Source organism: Vollenhovia emeryi, unplaced genomic scaffold (assembly GCF_000949405.1).
Source record: "Vollenhovia emeryi isolate VEMERY1.0 unplaced genomic scaffold, V.emery_V1.0 DF939211.1, whole genome shotgun sequence".
NCBI lineage: Eukaryota > Metazoa > Arthropoda > Insecta > Hymenoptera > Formicidae > Vollenhovia > Vollenhovia emeryi.
In genome coordinates this window covers 148,853-168,103 of record NW_011967155.1, presented here as the reverse complement: position 1 = coordinate 168,103, position 19,251 = coordinate 148,853, and the positions used below count along the sequence as shown (strand labels likewise).

At 41.6% G+C, this 19,251-nt stretch overlaps 3 protein-coding genes across 6 annotated transcripts in view; all 3 read left to right on the top strand.

Annotated features, from left to right (window-relative positions):
• The first annotated feature begins 480 nt into the window (after positions 1-480).
• LOC105561111 (pheromone-processing carboxypeptidase KEX1-like) lies at positions 481-5,982 on the top strand. Of its 3 annotated transcripts, XM_012010806.1 has the most exons (5): positions 485-2,351; positions 2,881-3,028; positions 3,916-4,122; positions 4,935-4,998; positions 5,113-5,982. In XM_012010806.1, the coding sequence occupies exons 1-3, from the start codon at positions 1,794-1,796 to the stop codon at positions 4,104-4,106; spliced, it is 897 nt and encodes a 298-aa protein (XP_011866196.1). In that variant the 5' UTR covers positions 485-1,793; the 3' UTR covers positions 4,107-4,122; positions 4,935-4,998; positions 5,113-5,982. The 3 variants fall into 3 exon arrangements, with proteins under 3 accessions (XP_011866198.1, XP_011866197.1, XP_011866196.1); XM_012010808.1 differs by lacking the exons at positions 4,935-4,998; positions 5,113-5,982 and having other exon boundaries at positions 481-2,351; positions 2,892-3,028; positions 3,916-3,994; XM_012010807.1 differs by lacking the exons at positions 3,916-4,122; positions 4,935-4,998; positions 5,113-5,982 and adding an exon at positions 3,789-3,908 and having other exon boundaries at positions 481-2,351.
• A 3,562-nt stretch (positions 5,983-9,544) lies between these two features.
• On the top strand, positions 9,545-12,166 carry LOC105561110 (presqualene diphosphate phosphatase-like). The gene is made up of 4 exons (XM_012010804.1): positions 9,545-9,684; positions 10,205-10,339; positions 10,421-10,520; positions 11,502-12,166. The coding sequence occupies exons 1-4, from the start codon at positions 9,676-9,678 to the stop codon at positions 11,882-11,884; spliced, it is 627 nt and encodes a 208-aa protein (XP_011866194.1). The 5' UTR covers positions 9,545-9,675; the 3' UTR covers positions 11,885-12,166.
• A 694-nt stretch (positions 12,167-12,860) lies between these two features.
• LOC105561107 (PAB-dependent poly(A)-specific ribonuclease subunit PAN2) overlaps positions 12,861-19,251 on the top strand; it is a 12,564-nt gene continuing 6,173 nt past the window's right edge. Inside the window, exons 1-12 of one of the 2 annotated variants that reach the window (XM_012010802.1) lie at positions 12,861-13,394; positions 13,920-14,107; positions 14,196-14,365; positions 14,446-14,566; positions 14,643-14,839; positions 14,947-15,160; positions 15,277-15,413; positions 15,575-15,721; positions 15,796-15,892; positions 17,816-18,049; positions 18,137-18,376; positions 18,675-18,894. In XM_012010802.1, the coding sequence (XP_011866192.1) occupies positions 13,310-13,394; positions 13,920-14,107; positions 14,196-14,365; positions 14,446-14,566; positions 14,643-14,839; positions 14,947-15,160; positions 15,277-15,413; positions 15,575-15,721; positions 15,796-15,892; positions 17,816-18,049; positions 18,137-18,376; positions 18,675-18,894 (2,050 nt within the window). In that variant the 5' untranslated portion in view covers positions 12,861-13,309. Of the gene's footprint in view, positions 13,395-13,919; positions 14,108-14,195; positions 14,366-14,445; positions 14,567-14,642; positions 14,840-14,946; positions 15,161-15,276; positions 15,414-15,574; positions 15,722-15,795; positions 15,893-17,815; positions 18,050-18,136; positions 18,377-18,674; positions 18,922-19,251 lie in introns of both variants that reach the window. The other variant, XM_012010801.1, reaches the window with a different exon arrangement.

Sequence of the window (19,251 nt, the reverse complement as noted above, 5' to 3'; positions counted from 1 at the left end):
TTTTCGCCCCCCGGCTTATCCCGCTCGCTTTCTCTCTCTCTCTCTCTCTCTCCCTCTCGCCCTTTCTACCTCGCGACCGTTCCTCTCTGTCTCCGCCGCTGCCGCTCACTCCCGTGAGTTGTTGTCCGGCTGTTTTATTACTTTTATAAATGCCGCCGCCGCCGCCGCCGCCGCCGCCACGATGCTACCACTTGCCCCATCGCGGCAGGCGTTTCCTTTGTTGGTCTCCACCACGCTCCATTGTTGCTCGCGGAAAGATGCGAATTTTAATTTGATATTGTCTAATATTATTTATGCATGCGACTAGAAAAGTCATCGCGGGCGGCTCTCTCGCGCCGGTCTCACGTCGTGCCGTTTCTTCCATTCAACGGGGGAAACCGCAGCCGCATTCACTCCGATGACTTGACTCCCGTATGGGAGATCCCGCCGTCTTTCCGCGCGGAGTCGCTCGGATTCGATCTCACGAGCCTTCGAGTCTCGTTGATTTTTTTATCGCGCGACCCTCCCGCAGGAGGGAATTTGGCAGAGAGTAATTTATTCGATAATCGTTTAATCGTTATCGGTTTCAGAGATCCCGCGACTTCCCGCGCGAAGTCGCTCGAATTCGATCTCGCGAGCCTTCGAGTCTCGCTCGTTCCCTAAGGCCGGTTCTACATTGGCCGCATCGCAGTGTCGCGAGGGCCGTAGACTGGTTCTAATTCAACGCCGATTGGCCGAATCTATGATTTGCAATGCTTGCGACGTACGACATGATCAATGCGGAACTGGCCTAATAGCACAGTGCATTGACCAAACATTGGTCAAACATTGACCCAACATTTGGTTGTATTGGGCCAATGTGGAGCCAATGCATTCTTTATCGCACGACCCACCTGCAGGAGGGAATTTGGCAGCGAGTAAGTTATTCGACAACCGTTTAACACGTATCGCTTAACGTTATCGGTCTCAGAGACTCCGCGTCTTTCCGCGCGAAGTCACTCGAATTCGAACTCGCGAACCTTCGAGTCTCGCTCGTATCCTAACAGCTCAGTGCATTGACCAAACATTGGTTAAACATTGACCCAACATTTGGTTGTATTGAACCAATGCACTGTGCTAGGGTTGATCCTTTATCGCGCGACCCACCTGCAGGAGGGAATTTGGCAGCGAGTAAGTTATTCGACAACCGTTTAACGCGTATCGGTTAACGTTATCGGTCTGAGAGATGTGGCGCTGTCTCCTCTCCTTCCCACGGTAATATCTATCTGACCTATTGTACGAGTATTCTTAGCCGTCCTTCAATGTGCTCAGAACCCCGTGGCAAATGGCCACGTCCCGCTCGCCATAAGTGCAATCTAATTACCGGCATGTGCGAGGTGTTTGCCGACGAGTGACGGGGCAGCGAGCTAGACTTGCGCGTACGCGCTCGGTCCAACCAGGGAAATCAATATCGCAGCCGACAATCCAGGTTCACGCTACGAACTGCTTCGCACGACGGTACGCGCAACAGTTGCGTCGAGGCGAGAGACACGAAGAGGAGCCCCGCGACAGCCGCGGGCACGTTCGTCGCGTCGCCGAATTGTTCAGCCCGTAACAGTCGAAGAGTTGGCGCGCACGCGGACTTGCCGGCGGGAACGTCCGGGACATTCGATTTGCATCGGACCCGGGGGTGGGTCGGAAGCCGAAAGAATTGTAAAAGCGCGCAACTTGGAATGCCGTCCGACATGCCGTCTCGCGTTGCCATGGAAATCCGCGAGAACGACGGCACCAGTCCCGGACTGATACTCATTGTCAGATAAACAACGTGGGGCGACATGGACCTCGCCAGGATGACGGAGAAACGACTGTCGTTGGGCATCAACGTTAGCATTCTGCTGATATTGACGATATTCGGCGTGCTTCTGTCCTTGCCTTTGCGATTGTTGTTCGACACGAATTACTCCGAGCAGAATCGCGGAGACGAGGGTGGTGTCAGCGAGAGGGGGAGGGTGCCCGCGATACCGATGGATCATCGGAGATTAAGACGCTGCCCGAATCTGCTGTACGAGGATCGCTTGATGTCCGTCTTCACGAGCGATTACGACGAAAATTGCACGTACGCGGACGACGAGTACGACGATGACGAGGATGACGACGATGATGACAGCGACTCTGAAGAGGATAGCAGGGAGGACGTGGGCGAGGAGAGGGGAAGGACGTACAGGCCCAAGAGGAGAATCGGCGTAGAAATGAAAGAAGGCGCTGAAGAGATCTTGAAGACGCGTCAGATGAAGTCCGTCACGGTGGCAGGCCACATACTCGTGACGATGTTGCTCGTATCAGTAATAGCTGCCCTCGTTGAAGTACTGCGAATACGCTTCGCCAGAGAAAAAGTATTGCGTCACATATTACAGAAGTCCTTAAGCGTTTGCGTTGGAACTTGGTATCCTTAAAGTGTAGGATATGTCGAAACGCATGACACTGAAAAATTTCACCTCAAGAGTTACGCGACGTTTTTTCAGTTATCCCCAGCTGCCCTCTCGAGACCATAATGATGCAATGCGATTTCCGAAAGTCGTTTTCATTATTTAAACGCTCTAAATGACGCCGTCGCTTTTGTACAATTAAGAGACGATACCCTGTTCCAACGCGAGCAATTAACTGTGCCACCCTTGATTATTCGAGCACGTCCCATGCACGGAATTTGCACTTAAATATCGCCTGACATAAGATAAAACTCGGATTGAGTTAGACCCCCTAGTTGTTTGCACCGTTAGGGAATTAACTGCGATATTCGGCAGAGACCGACGGGATAAGCGCTTCGCTGTTTTCCTTGCGGAGCTAGTAAAAACCGTCTCTCGATGCTCGGATAGACACGCATTCGTCAAACTATTGCACCTTCTCTTTTCAAAAATGCATAAGGATTCGTCTAGGGCAGGCACGATTATCTCACGGAGATGCTCCAACGTGGACACACCCGCCACAAGACGTCCCATTTCAAGAGAATTAATTAGAAGCCAAAAGTCCTTTGAGATACCAGGAATGCACCGTTCCGCATTGCGTCTGTTAGGTATGTGTGCGAAGCCAGGGTTGAGCCTAACTCGTTACTCGTAACAAAGTTACAGTTGCAGTTATTTTTTTTTCGTAATTCTAACTTCGTTACTTTCTCTCCGTATCCAACTGTAACTTGACTCATTTACATTTTTTTCGACAACTAGTAACTGATTTAATTGTTACATTAAGAGTTGCTTTAATATTGCTTCAACCTCCACAGATCGCATTAGACCTTGCATCTGCGCACAAACGCCTCTATCGACGTTTTACAATTCAAATGCAGATTTGAAATTTTTATTTCTATTGCTATTGCAAGAAAGTAACTGCAAAGTAACGTGTTACCTTTCAGAATCGGTAACTCGTAACTGTAACTAGTTACATTTTTAGCGAAGAAACTGTAACTGTAACTAGACACTTTTATAAAGTAACTTTCCCAACCCTGTGCGAAGTGATGAATTATAATCTCTAAATACTTGGCATGATTATGAAAACGTTAAAAATATATGCGAGATGTAGAGAACAATCGGAAAGTTTTTGAATACGATTATCTTGTGGGATCTCTTGACGGAAGTGAGCGATCAGGCGCTTCAATTTCATTACCTCTGATATGTCTGCCTTTACAGAAATACAGTACTGTACTTTACACATTTATCCTATATCTTGAAGAAAAAACAGTTAATGAAAAATATTATTGGTTATAATGTCGAAATAAATTTCGTATAACTTCAACTAATTGTAAACCAAAAAGAAATAACGGCATCTCTTTGACGATTTAGATACTGGAGACTATTGCGCTAGAGTACAATGCTAGTACAATGCGGGGTTTCGTGTGATCAGGCGAGACCGGCTTAATTGGATTAGTGGCGGTAGGATGAAAAAAATAATGTAATTATCCACCCTCAGGAGCGCGGCCGCCCCCGCTTATCCGCCGCTCCTCGTTCCCAATATCACAAGTGAAGCAAGCCGCTACTTCGTCTCTTTGCGGTACACCGAGTAAAGGACAGACGCGGCGCCAGTCGGCCGAGTCGGACGAAGAAATTGGAATTGTCACTAACGCTCTTCATCATCGCATTCGTCTAATCCGACGCCATTAAAGCGGCACGAGAACAGGTGAGGATATATTGACCATTTCATTTAATCTAATCAGCGGGCTGCGATAGGAAAATATCACAAATATTGTGTAATCATTGCATCATCCAAAAACAAGAAATTTTACACCAAAACGCAGCGGTTTTGTAAGAATAAATGGTATCTGCCCAGAATTTGACAATCTCAATTTAGGAGATAAATCATGCACAATTATTTCAACATGGCGGAAGCAAAGTTGCCCAGCAACGCAGTTCCGTGCAATAAATATTTAAAAAAAGATTTAGCGGGACGTGTTTACCGCTGAGTTTGCATTCAAGTCGTCTCGCGCGAATTTTACTTACGAGTACGAAACGCCTCGTAGCGGCACCTCGTCGTAACACGACAGCAATTTCATTGTGCAACTATTCTACCAAGATGATTCGCCAAACCGCAGCTGTTTCGCTGACATACTATTTAGAAATGTATTGTGCAAACATTTATCAATATTTGATGAAAGGTTTCTGCATATTTCTGCATATGTTGTTCGTGTATGTACGCATAATCCCAGCATTCCAAGTTTCACCCAGATTTCCTCACGTAATTTGCTAAATGTTTTCCTATCGGGGATATGAATTACAATATTTTTATTATTTAGAGGAATTTATGGAGATCTCAAAGAATATAATTTACCGATTGTAACACATGCCATGATTCAAATGCTCGAAGAACTATCGCAAGGTATAACGCCGAATCGTTTCCTTAATAGATAAAGATAAACGAAGACTCTGTAGAATATAAATAAATGACGGATAGTAACAAACACTCTCTAGATAGATAAACTCTTCTCTTTTCAGTGTACATTAATCCATCAAATTGCTACGACACAACTGCAACAGGGTACGCGTTTTCGACCGTACGGTATGTTTTTCGATACGATAGATAATCCTTGTACAATTAGATAAAGTTAGCGTATCTCCCGTTTATCGCATCGTTTCGAAAGATCGAGTTCAACGCTCATGTGTATATCTACAGGTTACACAACGCACAACGATCACGTTCAATGATCTTTTCTACGCTCGTGCAACGTCTCTCTCGCTGATCAACAGTAGATCCGCAATAGCATCTTCCAACGCCATCCCCTACAGCGGCTTCCAGTAGTGCTCCATCTCCGTGACGCTTTTATACCGACGCTGTCCATCGAAAATTCTGCTTTCCAGCCAAGCAATATTTGAAATAGGTTTGAGACCGGGATTGATATACAGAATCAAATTTCAGGATCGATAGCTGCTCCCTCAGAAAGGATTTCTGTTACCGAGACCAAATATATTCTTGACGCATTTATATTTCTCACAACCTCATTTAGTATGTCAAAATATAATCAATAATTCTTATTCTCCTCTAGCGAATTAAACAAGATCGACTTGCTATATTGAGACAAGAGTAACTTATACATATAAATGTAAGTTTATACAGGGTGTCATTGAATATTGGGGACTTTTTTGGTGTGCAGGTAGAGCGGACTAGACCGAGTCGAAAAGTCCTGTACCATTTTGCAATTTTCGCAATAGATAACGAGTAATTAATTATTCAAAATTGTCGTCTTAGCCCGGCTCACCTCCCAATTCGAGCGCGTGGCGAGATGTGACCGCCCGGCGATCGATATTACCAGGCGCACGGAAAGTTCGAAATGTTCGAAAGCTCGAATTGGGAGGTGGGCCGGGCTAACAAAGACGACAATTTTGAATAATTAATTACTCGTTATCTATCGCGAAAATTGCAAAATGGTACAGGACTTTTCGACTCGGCCTAGTCCGCTCTACCTGCACACCAAAAAAGTCCCCAATATTCAATGACACCCTGTATAAGTTTTTTATAATCTTACGTTTAGAATCAATTTTCCCTCCATCTTACAACGCACGAAGTTGGCGCCGCGATGTTCGACAAAAGACGATACGTACTATCATTTTATTCTAGATTTTAGAATTTTGCATTTAAGATTAAAATATTCTATTCTCTACAATAAATATGATTGGCGCTGTATCGATCCTAGTTTACGATACATTGAAGTGTAATAGCATTGGATCCGGAAATTTTTTTCTGTGAGTGTATCGCGCGAGCCAAGGTGGAAAGCTGAATTGCGGGCAGTACGTGCCCGGACTAACGTGTTTAATGAATAATCTCTATTTTCCGTATTGCCAGCACAACATGCTTCAAGGTCGCATAATCAAACGAAAGTAACTGCAATCGATCTAATTTAACAGCAGTGATTTGTTAATAAGTTATTATCGCGCAATAGTCATGGCACGATGTTTCTAATGGACGTTTTAGAAGTGTGTGCATTAAAAGGGAGATGTCATTTCTGAATTCACCTGCAGTTAAATCAACGATGTAACTGAGCTTTCGTTTGAGATAGAGCTGAGAAAAAGTTATTTTTCTAAAAACACTACTCTGATGTAAACTTTTCTTGGAGGCACCCGATGAATTCAATTAGATTAAGTATATGTGCACTCTCAAGCTGATAGTACAACAACCTTTCGTGTGACTTTCATCGTTTTCTTAACGCCTCGATCATTTTTCGTATCAATTATATGTGTATTAATATTCAGAAAGAGTTATAAAGTTTTGTCTCTACGAAAGTCATAATGAACTCATCAAAATACGGATGAATATGCTAGATTGTAATTTTGTAACGTTGTATATAAGTTTGAAGGAATAACTCCGATGTATTTTCGTAATCAGAAAATATAATCAAATCGGTTAGAACAGAAAGGGGACACGTGGCAAAGTCATGTTTGAGAAAAACCGTTTTACAAGCATAATATGAATTTTTAAGGTTTCATGTCGAAAATGAAGATCGGAACGTAAGGCAAGTGTAAGTAGATAGAAAAGTAAATGAAACTCCTAGGAAGTGTAAATTGAAACAGCGGAATGTAAAAGCAGCATTTTAAGAAGTTAACGCTTCTTTTACGTTCCGCTGTTTCAATTTACGCTTCCTAGGAGTTTCATTTACTTTTCTGTCAGTCTCTACTTACACTTGCCTTAGGCTCCGATTTTCATTTTCGCCAGGGTGTTATTTTGCCCTAAAGGGAGGATCTCTCAAAGTAAGTTTTCGTTAAAAATAAGTTTTACGTTAGGATCCACTTGTTAACTCAATTTCGACTACGATGCCACGAATCCCTTTTTCGTTCTCGCTGATTCAATTGTGTCTGTCCGCATCGATGAGTCTTCGACAAGTTTACGCAGCTTCAACAAGTGATTGTGATCATCGTCTCTTCCGTGTGATATGTACAATCCGGCATATATGACGAATGCCGAACAATTAAATCTTTTGAAATTGCATTGCACCTGGAAGAAATTTTTGTGTCGTCCCGTATACCATTCATTCTCCGGATTCTTTGACAATCTTCGAGAATCTTGATTTTGGTGAGTCAACCCTAGCGAAATTTATTTTTATAAATAACTACAAAAATTGACTTGAAATAGAAATTTGTAGAAATTTTTATATCTTCGTGGAAACATTAATCTTTTTGTAAAAATATCTACGAAATAGTACCACAAGTTACAACGTTCTCTAATCAAGAAATTATTGCAAGTGGTATTTCATGAAAATGTACAATTTTGTAAAAATTATTATAAAACTTTACCAATTTTAAACATTTGAGAAACAACAAAATCTTACAGAATTATAGCATCTGCTTACTTGTAGAATATTACCAAAATTAACAAAAGTGTTTCAATTTTCATGTTAATTTATATAACACTTTTTAAATTGACGTAGAATTTCTTTGAGTCTGGTAATTATATTTTATAATTTTGTAGAATTTTGTAGAACTATTTCCGGCAGGGAAGCTTTTCAGGCTTGAGTTTTCAGTTATTTTCCAAGTTTCAGCTATTGTCACGTCACTTTTTGAGCAATGATGAAGGACCGTACAAAATAGCATGAGAATAGGCAATCCATTCTTTTCTTTCGAATAACACAGGTTTACACGGTTTTGGAGCAGCCAAGCAGCCGAGCAGCCAAAAGGTGTTTTTAAGGTAATTTTCGGCGCTGATCACAAATCCGCAGTCCGTTTTTTGCCATCAGGTCAGGTTTTCGAGATAAATGATTGAGCCATTATCAATTTTCAACCATAAATTGTCATTTTATGTGACAAAATGCAAAAAAATTAGAAGTGGAGTGCAGTGGAACTGAGCCGTTTGTATTGTTTTGGGTCCGTTTGACGTGTTAGAGCCCAACAATAATTGCTAAGCATTCCTTCATCCCAAAAACCTTTGTAGTTTCTCTCACACAGGGTGTGTCCCAAAAGTCATGAAATATATTTTTTTGCCGCACCCCTACTAGTCGCAGCGTGTTCGAACCGGTTGGGTAAGGTGGGGGGGGGGGGGAACCCTTAGCTTCATTGCGCACCAACGGTCAGTCTGCTGCGAGAATCAGAAGAATCAGAATAGCTGATTTAGTGCACCCTTGTTTCGAGACCACGTTACGACGCGCGATGGCTACTTCCGAGCAACTTTGGGCGATCAAATTTTGCACAAAACTCGACAAAAAAAGTTACCGAAACTCACGAATTGCTCAAACAAGCGTACGAGGAGTCTGCTCTATCGTATGTGCAAGTTTCGAGGTGGGTGAAGAGGTTCAAGGAGGACCAGGAAGGAGTGGACGATGACCTCCGCACTGGACGGCCGACAACAACCCAAATCGATGAAAATGTGACTCGTGTGTGTGATTTGTTAAATTCTGACCGACGAATAAGTGTTCAGTTATTAGCTGACACTCTGAACATTCCGAAAACTATTGTGCATCGCATCGTTACGTAAATTTGTTCGCCCAACGTTGCTCGAAAGTAGCCATCGCGCGTCGTGACGTGGTCTCGAAACAAGGGTGCACTAAATCAGATATTCTGATTCTTCTGATTCTCGCAGCAGACTGACCGTTGGTGCGCAATGAAGCTAAGGGTCCCCCCCCCCCCCACCTCACCCAACCGGTTCGAACACGCTGCGACCAGAAGGGGTGCGGCAAAAAAATATATTTCATGACTTTTGGGCTACACCCTGTATGTTACAAACATACGAAATCTCAAAAATCTGACCTGATGGCGGGAAACGGGCGACGGATTTGAATTCGACGCGCAAAAATACGTGAAAAAACACTCTCGGGTCCAAAAGTTGACCGATATTTGTAAATCTGTGTAATTTGATACAAAAATGAGATAAAAAAGTAAAATTTATCGCCCGCGATTTACGCTGCCTCAGAACGCTATTAACGTTTAATTGCTAAAGAAGCGCGAGGAAGCGATTCTGTCGTTCGTATTTATAACAATTAATTTTCATTTACTTTGTGTTTAATTATCAGCTGTTTCGACTTATTGGTAAGGTAGAAATTTGCAGGCAGTACGGCAGGTGGAAAAGCGGCGCGTACATAACAACGCGTGCCATCTGTCGAGCTGTGACGTTATTCGTTCGTGCAACATATGAATGTGCTGATGAATCAGCTGTTTCAATATAGTCTTCCTATCAGTTACTTAACACTGTAGATAATTTGAAGTATCGCCGAGGAACGTTACGTCACGCTCTCAAAATCGTTAATGAAAGACAATGGAAACGGTACTTGTTAATCCTTGGCTATTTAAACATTGGGATATTTTTGCCTTGTTATTCTCTGTTGCTGCTTGACCAAATGCGTTTCACTGAATGCGTCGAACGTTACTGTGTTTACGTCTATCGTTTCAATAATTAGTTCACTTTTCTTTATAGATTTTTGCCTCGACATTCTCTGTTGCTTCATCAAATGCATTTCACTGAATGTGTCGAACGTTACTGTGTTTACATCTATCGTTTCAATCATTAAATCACAGTTATAAATTTTTTTACTCCATTTTTTTTACATAAAGGCCAAGTGGACAGTGTATATCCAATTGGCTCGCTTCTCTCCTCTTGCACGAAACTTGCTTGCCAGTTTCACAAATGTCGATCAACTGTTACCCAGAGTTCAGTCGACTTCTTTTTTCCATCTTATTATTTAAGAAGAGACCGAGAATCAATTCATCTGGTTAGCACTTAACCGATGTTTGCGAAACTGGCTCTAAGAAAACTATACGTAACAATTGTCTTTTATATTTTCAAGACTGACAAAAGACAGGTGCCAACGCCGTTGAGGAAGGCACTGGCAGTGGATGCCTATTTGTCTGACGAGTTCGTCAAACTGGTGGAAAAGCTCGTACCCTTGAGACAGTTGAAAGTGCATTATAAATTACTGGAGGTACGAATAATCATTCACTTGCCCAGCGATTGACTGCTACAAGCTTCTCTATTGTATTTACGTGTTGCCTCTCCCCCTCAGGTATCATGCCACGGCATACCTTGGATTGGGATGTCTCTTGTATTAATCTGGGTTTTCAACAGCAAAGCCTTGTATCAAATGCAGATCAATCTTCTGATAGGTATGTCTCGAGTGAAATTCCGCCATTGTTTGAAATTGATTCCATTACACGCGATTGGGACATGTAATAGGTGGTAAACTTAGTTTCAGCGGTGTTTTTTTTGTTTAACAAACTCATTTATTTCGATATCAAGAGCAAAAAATATGTCAAAGTATCTGCCCTCGCTAGCTACACATTTTTCCCATCTTTCTGGCAATGAATGGATTCCGCAACTATAGAACGATTGGTCTTTTGATGCAATCCATTCATCGATCCATTTTCGCGCATCCTCGTAATTTTTCAAGTGTGTATCCAAGCTGTGCTGCATCGATCAGAACAAGTGATAATCTGAAGGAGCCAAATCTGGTGAACACGCTGGGTGCGGGCGAACTTCCCACTCGAGCTGCATCGGTGTTTCCTTGACGGCTTTTGCAACGTGTGGTCGAGCATTGCCGTGCAAGAGAATAACTTTGCGTCGATTGCTGGCTACTGTTGGCCTTTTTTCCAACAATACTTGATTCGGACGGTTCAGTTGTGATTGATATCGATCCCCCGTGATACTTTGTACTGCGTAATGCTTGCAATTCGGTGTCTTCAAACTTTTTCGGCTGACCTGAGCGTTGTTTATCATTCAAATTAAAATCACCACTTTTAAATCGCTGAAACCATTCTTGGCATGTTCTTTCCGATGGAGCACAATTGCCATAAGCCTCGACAAGTACTTTATGAACTGTAGCTGCAGGTTTTCTTTCAAATCAAAGTAATGAAGCAGCACATGTCGAAAAAAACAACTTATCACGTTCCATGTTTAATCAAAAGAAAAAAAATGGCGTTGCTCGCTTAAATGAATCTTTCCGCACTGAATTTTATTGACAAATGTCCAACCTTTAAACTGCAGCCAGTTTCAGATGTCAAAGTAAATTACACTTACAACTAGCGTCATTTAAATGTGAGCCACGGAAACTTTAAGTTTACCATCTAATAGTAGAAAAATCGTTTCAGGACTGCTGCTCGACGTAACTTTCATCGCTGTGCTCAAGGCAGTTACAAGAAGGAGGCGACCGGCCGGTGATTCGGTTGATTCGTTCCACATAGGCCCCGATAAATATTCCTTTCCGTCCGGGCACGCGTCTCGCGCTGCGTTTGTCGTGTATTTCTTCTTCCACCTGTGGCCGGTGCCTTCGATATGCATACCGCCGTTGCTGGCGTGGTCCTTTTCCGTGTGTATGTCCAGAGTATTGATGCGAAGACACCACCTGTTGGATGTGCTTGCTGGTGTGCTCCTTGGTATCTTCGAAGGTCTACTTATAGGCTACATATATTTGGAGCACGAGACATGCGTCAGTTTAATCTCCTGGATTACGGACGAGAAAATGGATGCCTGAGTAATATTCGTATGATTTAAAGTGTGAGAAATGTATAAAATATATTGAACTGTCTGCGCATATGATTTTATAACGAACGCTGTATTTTTCAGTATTCAGCACCAATTAGGGCAATGTAAGTTAGAAAAGTCTGAAAGTTTGGAGCGTCTGTGACTGTACAATGGCAATCTTTATAAAATTAACTTTGTCGGGCGGTTTGTAAATCAGAAAAGTCTGAAAGTTTGAAGCGCTTATAAATGTACAATTGCAATCTCTGTAAATTACAGGATCAATTTTGTCATATGCTTCTCTAAAACATTATTTAACATACATGTACATGTAAGTATATTATACATATATCGCTTGTCCTTCTTTATTGATGACAAACCGATTTGATTGCTGACCAAGCCCATTGGAATTTGGCCCGCGTCTTGCTCAATCGATTCCGAAATATAAGCTAAAAACAGATTCGTTTGTTTAAATTCCTCGCGAATCAGCGTAATCTGTTCATGTGAACTCGAATTCCGAATTCTGACTCGTTACGAAAGTAAAATTGTAACGTTATAAAATTAAAATTGATTGAACACAAGAACTTCCGTCTTGTGTTCGTAGAAGAGCTCGGAATTGGCGAAACAAATTTTTTTCCGAACTCTTAGAAACAAAGGAAAGTCTTCTAATATAGGATAGCGGGGTTTTTGTTAAATTAATAGGCGTCATCGGTCGATTCCACCGTGAATACGTCCTTTGAGCGGAAAGTTGATTGTTGGATCGCGTAACTGTTGTGAAAAAAGATTTGCGATTGAATTCGGGCGTTGAAAGGCTGCTGTCTCGAATGAAAAACTTAAATCTCATGATAGAAGACTTTCCTCTACTTTTAGAAACGAGACGGAAGAGGAATTTATTTCGAAAAGGGGAAAAAGAAGTTTCGTCCTCGCTGAGGCGCTCGTTGGCTGCCCTGGCCGCCCTGGCGTCGCGGCGCCCGCCATTTCCAGATGTCGCGACTAGCGGTCGCTCAAGGCCGCGGCGCATCCTCGCCGAATGACGCGGAATCGCCGCGGCGGACGTGCTGTTGTGCGGCCGTGAGTTAAGCCGCGTCTCGACGGGGAGGTGGAACGCGCAGTTTCCCCGCGTAGAAACAGCCGCAAGGAACGTGTTATGACGCGGCCGGCCGGGGTTCGCGCAGTCCGGTGGCTCGTCGCAGCGTAGTGCGCAAAGTGTTCCGCTTGTTGCACAGTTGCCAAGGCGACTAGACGTGCGTGCGTGCGTGCGTGCTGCGTGTGCGCGCACCGCGCACCTGGTACTACGCGGTGTGTTATGATAAGAGGCCGATCGCCGTCATTATCGGGACGCAGCTCTCGTGTCACCTTGACGCCGTCGCCGCTTTTGCCGTCGACGACGCCTCGATGCCCCGCGACGACGTGGTCTGAGTAAAAGTCGCCGCGCATCATGGACTACCCGGTGCTGGGCCACTACGACCCCACGGTAGAGGCCACGGACCACGGCAGCGGCGAGGAGGAGCAGGAGCTGCTCTGTGAGTATCCCGGCCCGCCGAGAGGCGCGTTCGCCGCGTGTGTGCGCGCGCGATTCTCCGCCGGCCCCTCGCGTCGCGGCTGTTTCTACCTTTCGTCGACGTTCGTTTGCTTTTCGAACGCGGACGCGCGGCCGGATGCGTCAGCTCAGCTGGCGTCAGCTGTTCTCCCCAGCGCGCGCGAGCCGCTTCCCAGAGGGCTCGACGCGGTGATTGCGGAAAGATCCGCGGCGGCGAGTAACGGGCGGATTGTTTTCTCCTCGGGCTGTTACGCGGCGCGTTCTATCATTCGTGTTTAACCTCAACATTGTTTTGCGCGTTTGTAACCGATATCCAGCGATAAGGTGAATTAGTTGCCGTTGAAAAGCATGTTTGTTATTTTTATCTCTCTTGCGCCGCAAGTACGAAGATATAATTTTACAGGAACGCGTGACTCGTGAATCGTCCAGAGATACGGTTTGTTGTTTTACATTTTATATTCAAGTCGTTGGCGTTTCGGTTCGTTAACCGATCGAATTCTCGTTTCAGGGGAGGAATGTAATTATGTTGTACCTGGGGACGAGTATGTGCCTGCGGCGGAGCAGTTTGGAGAGGAGTTTGCCGGGGCCGAGTTTCACGAGACCAGAACGTTGCTCGCCGACGGCGGCGACAGATTCGGCGTTTCCACTGCCACTTTCGACACGATCGAGGAGCTTATGTGGATGGGGAATCAAGGGGTACGTTATCACTGATACGGAGCATTACTTAATCCAGGCATGGAACGCCTCTACTAGCAAACGTTTATTAACGAGCGATTCGTTGCAGGGCCACGTGACGTCCTACTACGGGCCTGGTTTACAAAAATACACGTCTTTCCAAGTCCACGCGACGCAGGAGATACGCCACATTCATACCATAGACGAGGGTATCTTGGTGTTGACGCAGAGTCAATTGAGATGTCAACTGCGGAGGGGCATACCTATATTCACCCATACGTATGTTTACCACCGCATATCTTGCGCCTGCGACGTACCGTCGTCTCCACGGATTTCACTCACTGTCTGGATTGTTGCAGGTCGGTGAATATGAACGACATGCAGTGTATGTTGCAAATCTCCCCAAACAGACTGCTCATGGGTGGACATCAGGATAAAATAATTGATTTCAACCTTACCAGAGGAAAAGAGACTGGATTAGTAAGACTCTCTGCTGGCTAGATGGTAAATTGATTCCGAGGGCGAGAGATGCGATGGCTCTGTGTTATGTTTGCAGGTGGATGTGGATGAGAATGGCTGTGCGATTTTGAGGCAACACAGTAGGCTCATCTGTGCTGGTAATCCCGTGGGAAGAATCGACCTCAGGGATCCAAATACGTTATCGATAGAACATACTTTGGACACGCACAGTGGTTCCTTGAGCGATTTCGACGTTCAAGGGAATTATCTCGTTACGTGTGGGTTCAGCAACAGGTGAGACATAAGATAATCGGAAAGTCTTTAACCATCTTATATTCAATATGTAGATTCAAACACGGATATATATATATATATATATATATATATATTGTATTATTTAGTCGTCAGGGTCTCACCGTCGATCGATTTTTAATGGCCTATGATCTGAGACAAATGAGAGCGTTAAGCCCAGTCACTACTATGGTATATCCTCTCTTATTGAAGTTCCTACCAAGTTATTCCAGTCGTCTCGCAGTAGTATCGCCACTAGGACAGATGCAACTGCTTGATACAATATATGCTAATGTACAACCGTCAATGACGTGTTTATATCAGGTAAATTTATCGTGCATTCAGCATAAATAGAAAAATTTTAAATAGGAATTTTAAAATATATGTATATAAAAAGAGAGAGGGAGAGAGAGACTATACGGTAATACGTGCATTATCAGGTTGCTACTGGCGGCGCAGCGATATTATCATTTGACGTGGCTTCTACATCTCAATGTCTTTGCTTTGGAGACTCGGCAGGCTCTATACATTTAATGTCCACCAATAACCCAGAACCTCAATTTAATACATTTTCTAGGTCAGTAATTATTTCAAGTAGACTTTCAAATTAAATAATAATCAATGTTTATATACTGAATGAATTAACAAGCTATTTATATTATATAAAAATAGAGAACAAATTGGAACATTAAAGTTGGATTGGAAAAAAGTATAAGAATATATTTTTATTTTACTCAGGCCTACGGAGTTTGCCGATCCAATTGAGACAATACCATCGATCCCTTTTGATGACGATGTCACACCGTATAGTACGATACCAATGGTATATTCAGATCAACCACTTCTAAGCGACTGGCCTGAAGAATACTTGAAAAAAATTTATAGGTAGGTATCTACTATGTGTCATCTCGTTCTTGTACAGCCGAGAAATAAATAAGTTGATTTGCATTCTTTTGCAGGAAAACGCCACCAATAGATCCCGAGATCTTGCGCACAATGAAAATGCAGGGAACAATAGGATACGCGCCAAACCCTCAGGCTTTTCGCAGAAATCAAGTGAGGAAACAATATTCTCCCACTCTGTTACAATATTCTCCTCCATCTCTTTTGAAATTATCTTAAATTTCACATATCCTTGACGATTTTTCCTATTCTTTATTTACCAAATTTCAAAAGCCATTTTGTTGACATCGAATTTAATATCGTTTCTGTGTATCGCTAAGTTGCCCGAGTTTATATATACATATATATATTTCATTTAATACACAAATGTGTTCCTTCAGAATCTTGAGGCTTTACCAGCGTGATCAATTAAATTAATAGATATACTGTTGACGTAAAAGTTAAAGCTCAATGTAGCGTTGAAGTGTTTAATTTTTAGAAAAAAAAAGAATTTGCTACAATGTGATTAAGACTGATAGTCATATTTCGTAATTATTATAATCTGTAAAGAGACGTGATATATTTTCGTAAGCTAATCTAATGGGGTGTATTCTACTAATTTTAACACACAACAAATTTAACAGTTTCAACGTGTATTATACGTATAAAATATTGAAATCTCTTTTATTCTTCTCGTTAGTTTGCTTCATATATTATCAATTTATATTCTACATCAGGAAAATATTAATTATTATAATGATAATAACGATTATAATTTTGAAAAATAATATAAAATTAATATCGTTACATTGTACATTAGTACTGAAAATACTATTCACTTTTTGTTTATTGTAATAAGTATTTTTTGTTGTAGGTGTAGTGTGTGAGATATAAAGGAATCTATTTTTTTTAAAATCAGTATTTCATACCGTATGAGACAGAAAAATAATAATTTCACATACGATAAAAGTATACAATTCTAAATATGTTTACGGTAAAATATAGAATATATTTTTTGTTCTTCGAATTGCATCTGAATCTTGTGAAGCTAATATCTTCAACAATGTGCCAATTTATATACACACATATATATACGTATATAAAGAAGAGAATATATAACAAAATACGTTTTTGCTAGATATATCGAAGTATTATAGCATATAAATGCACTGCATTCTAAATTCTAAATATATATATATTTTAGTATTGGTTTAAATAACTGAAAAATATATATGAATGACACGTAATTGGTGAATTCTATCGTTATTAAATATTGTGTGTATAATATCTCTTGTTTTATTAGTATTTGATATACTAATAAAAATGTTAAAATAATAATTTATTTTTTAAGAACTGCTGCTGAAGTATACTGTAATTTAAAAGACGGGGGTTTTTTGTTTGATTATACAATTAACGAAGTTGAGGCCTTATTTCTTTTGCTTTGCAGAGAAAAAGAATTACAGCAGGGTCTAAGGAAAAACATGCATTGAACTACATTATTAGTATATCGATAATATATAAGTCTTGATTCCCTTTATAGTTATTTGTGTTGACATTTACAGAACAACCGACATAAAGAAGAAGAAACATGAGTAAATGTTTCTAATATATCTTCTCCGTCGAAAGTTTCCACTAATTCCTATATCTTATCGGACGGCGTGATATTTTACTGCCTTCAATCCGCGCTATGTGTTTTCGATTGATTGCATTTGTTTTCGTTTAATGATTTCCGCTCAACAATCTCGATAGGCGATTGATATATTTACATGTAAAATGTGTTCCGCATGAAATGTATACTCGAAATTGTACTTGAGTGATATAATAAAGGTTGTATGACATACAACAGTATGCGTGACTTTAATACGATGCGCCGCATTATCAGTTCAGTTCCCACAACGCGTTCTTTAATAGGTATTATTTATTTTTTCACAGTCCAAAAGTGTCTGTTTCTCTATCATGCACCAAACTGTACAAACTGTATCTCGATAATTCATGGCATAACGCATGGCAAATTCTACAATACAGAAACTATCTTGGCGAGAAATATTCAAGTACGTTTTCACAGTGAATTAAAAATAAATAATACCTCTTTTGCAGATACCGTACAATCTGGAAAAACGATGGGGCTTAGTCGCGAAGCCTTTCGCGGGGGACTCACGGTCTAAAACAGACGACGGCACCTTTGTAGCCATACCTAAGCGTTATCGTAAAATCGAGTTGAAATACTCACGGCTCGGTTACGACGATTTCGATTTCGATCAGTACAATCGAACCAGTTTCTGCGGCCTGGAGGCTACACTTCCCAACAGTTATTGCAATGCTATGCTGCAGGTAAGCTCAAGAAAACTATAGTGCCCGAGGTGAGTCGGGCCAACGAAAATAAGTCACAGATCAGACGCGTACGTTCGTGCTTTGCAGTTGCTTTACTACTGCGAGCCTGTAAGAGTAGCATTGCTCTCGCATTCGTGCCAACGAGAGTTTTGCCTTTCCTGCGAATTGGGATTCTTGTTTCACATGCTGGATACATCACGAGGCTTTCCCTGCCAAGCTGCGAATTTCCTTAGAGCTTTTAGGACAGTACGGGAAGCGTCAGCTTTAGGACTTATACTGAACGACCCAGAATCCAAGAAAAAGATCAATTTGATTGTGCTCATACAAGTATGATAATAATATTACAAAGTCCAGTGTAAAAAAACGCGCGCGTTAGAATTACATTTTAATTAATTAAGAACATGAGGACGAGTTGCCAAGATATATTTTTATTTTCAAGTGGGAAAACAAATTTTAAACTTTTTAGTTATCTTTTATTTGATGCATGAATGTGTTGATAAGTTAAAAATGTGCTCATTTACATGTTCAAATGTTTATTAAGAAGCGAAGAAACTAATCGCATGATACATTTAGAAATTTTCAATCGATGATATAAAGATTATTTATGGTTTGAATTTTGTATTAGAGCTGGAATAGATTCATTCTACATCAGATACACTATGAGATACTAGAAACTAGGAAGCGACAGCAAAAGGAAGAGGAGGCAGCGCGACTTAAGTCGGGTTCCAAATACCCCCCATTCGTTTATAACGAGCAGGACTTCCCTAGCATTCTTGAGGATCTCGGTTCTCGATATAGAAGCCACGACGAGGAGAGGAAAAAAAAGAGGAAGCAGGAGGAGGATGGTAAATATATGTGGATCACATCGAAAGGTAAACACAATTCATGTGTAACCTTTGCACTGGGCACTTTTTGTGTTTATTTTTCAATTTGTATGTGATTTATTTTGTTGACTTTTTTACTCGATTCAATGCTGCAGCGATATATCCGAAGAGCAAGAGACAACTGAAAACTATATGATTATTCCACTATATAATTGTAACCATAAGTTTCTATAACTCGCTAATTGCAGAAACATATATCTTACAGTTAATAAAATACTTTTGTAAGATATTTAGCATTTAATTGTATCTTGCATTCTTAAGATATCTCACAACTGCAACGTTCATAATGTACGCCGATGTACATGTATATATATATTT

What these genes read in the sequence shown, in the direction of transcription:
- LOC105561111 (XM_012010806.1), top strand. Translation starts at nt 1,794, where the DNA reads ATGGACCTCGCCAGGATGACGGAGAAACGACTGTCGTTGGGCATCAAC. An exon ending in TACGCTTCGCCAGAGAAAAA is followed by an intron (nt 2,352 to 2,880) that starts GTATTGCGTCAC and finishes AAAATGCATAAG; the next exon opens with GATTCGTCTAGGGCAGGCAC. An exon ending in TTCCGCATTGCGTCTGTTAG is followed by an intron (nt 3,029 to 3,915) that starts GTATGTGTGCGA and finishes ATCCACCCTCAG; the next exon opens with GAGCGCGGCCGCCCCCGCTT.
- LOC105561110 (XM_012010804.1), top strand. An exon ending in TGCATTATAAATTACTGGAG is followed by an intron (nt 10,340 to 10,420) that starts GTACGAATAATC and finishes TCTCCCCCTCAG; the next exon opens with GTATCATGCCACGGCATACC. An exon ending in GCAGATCAATCTTCTGATAG is followed by an intron (nt 10,521 to 11,501) that starts GTATGTCTCGAG and finishes AAATCGTTTCAG; the next exon opens with GACTGCTGCTCGACGTAACT.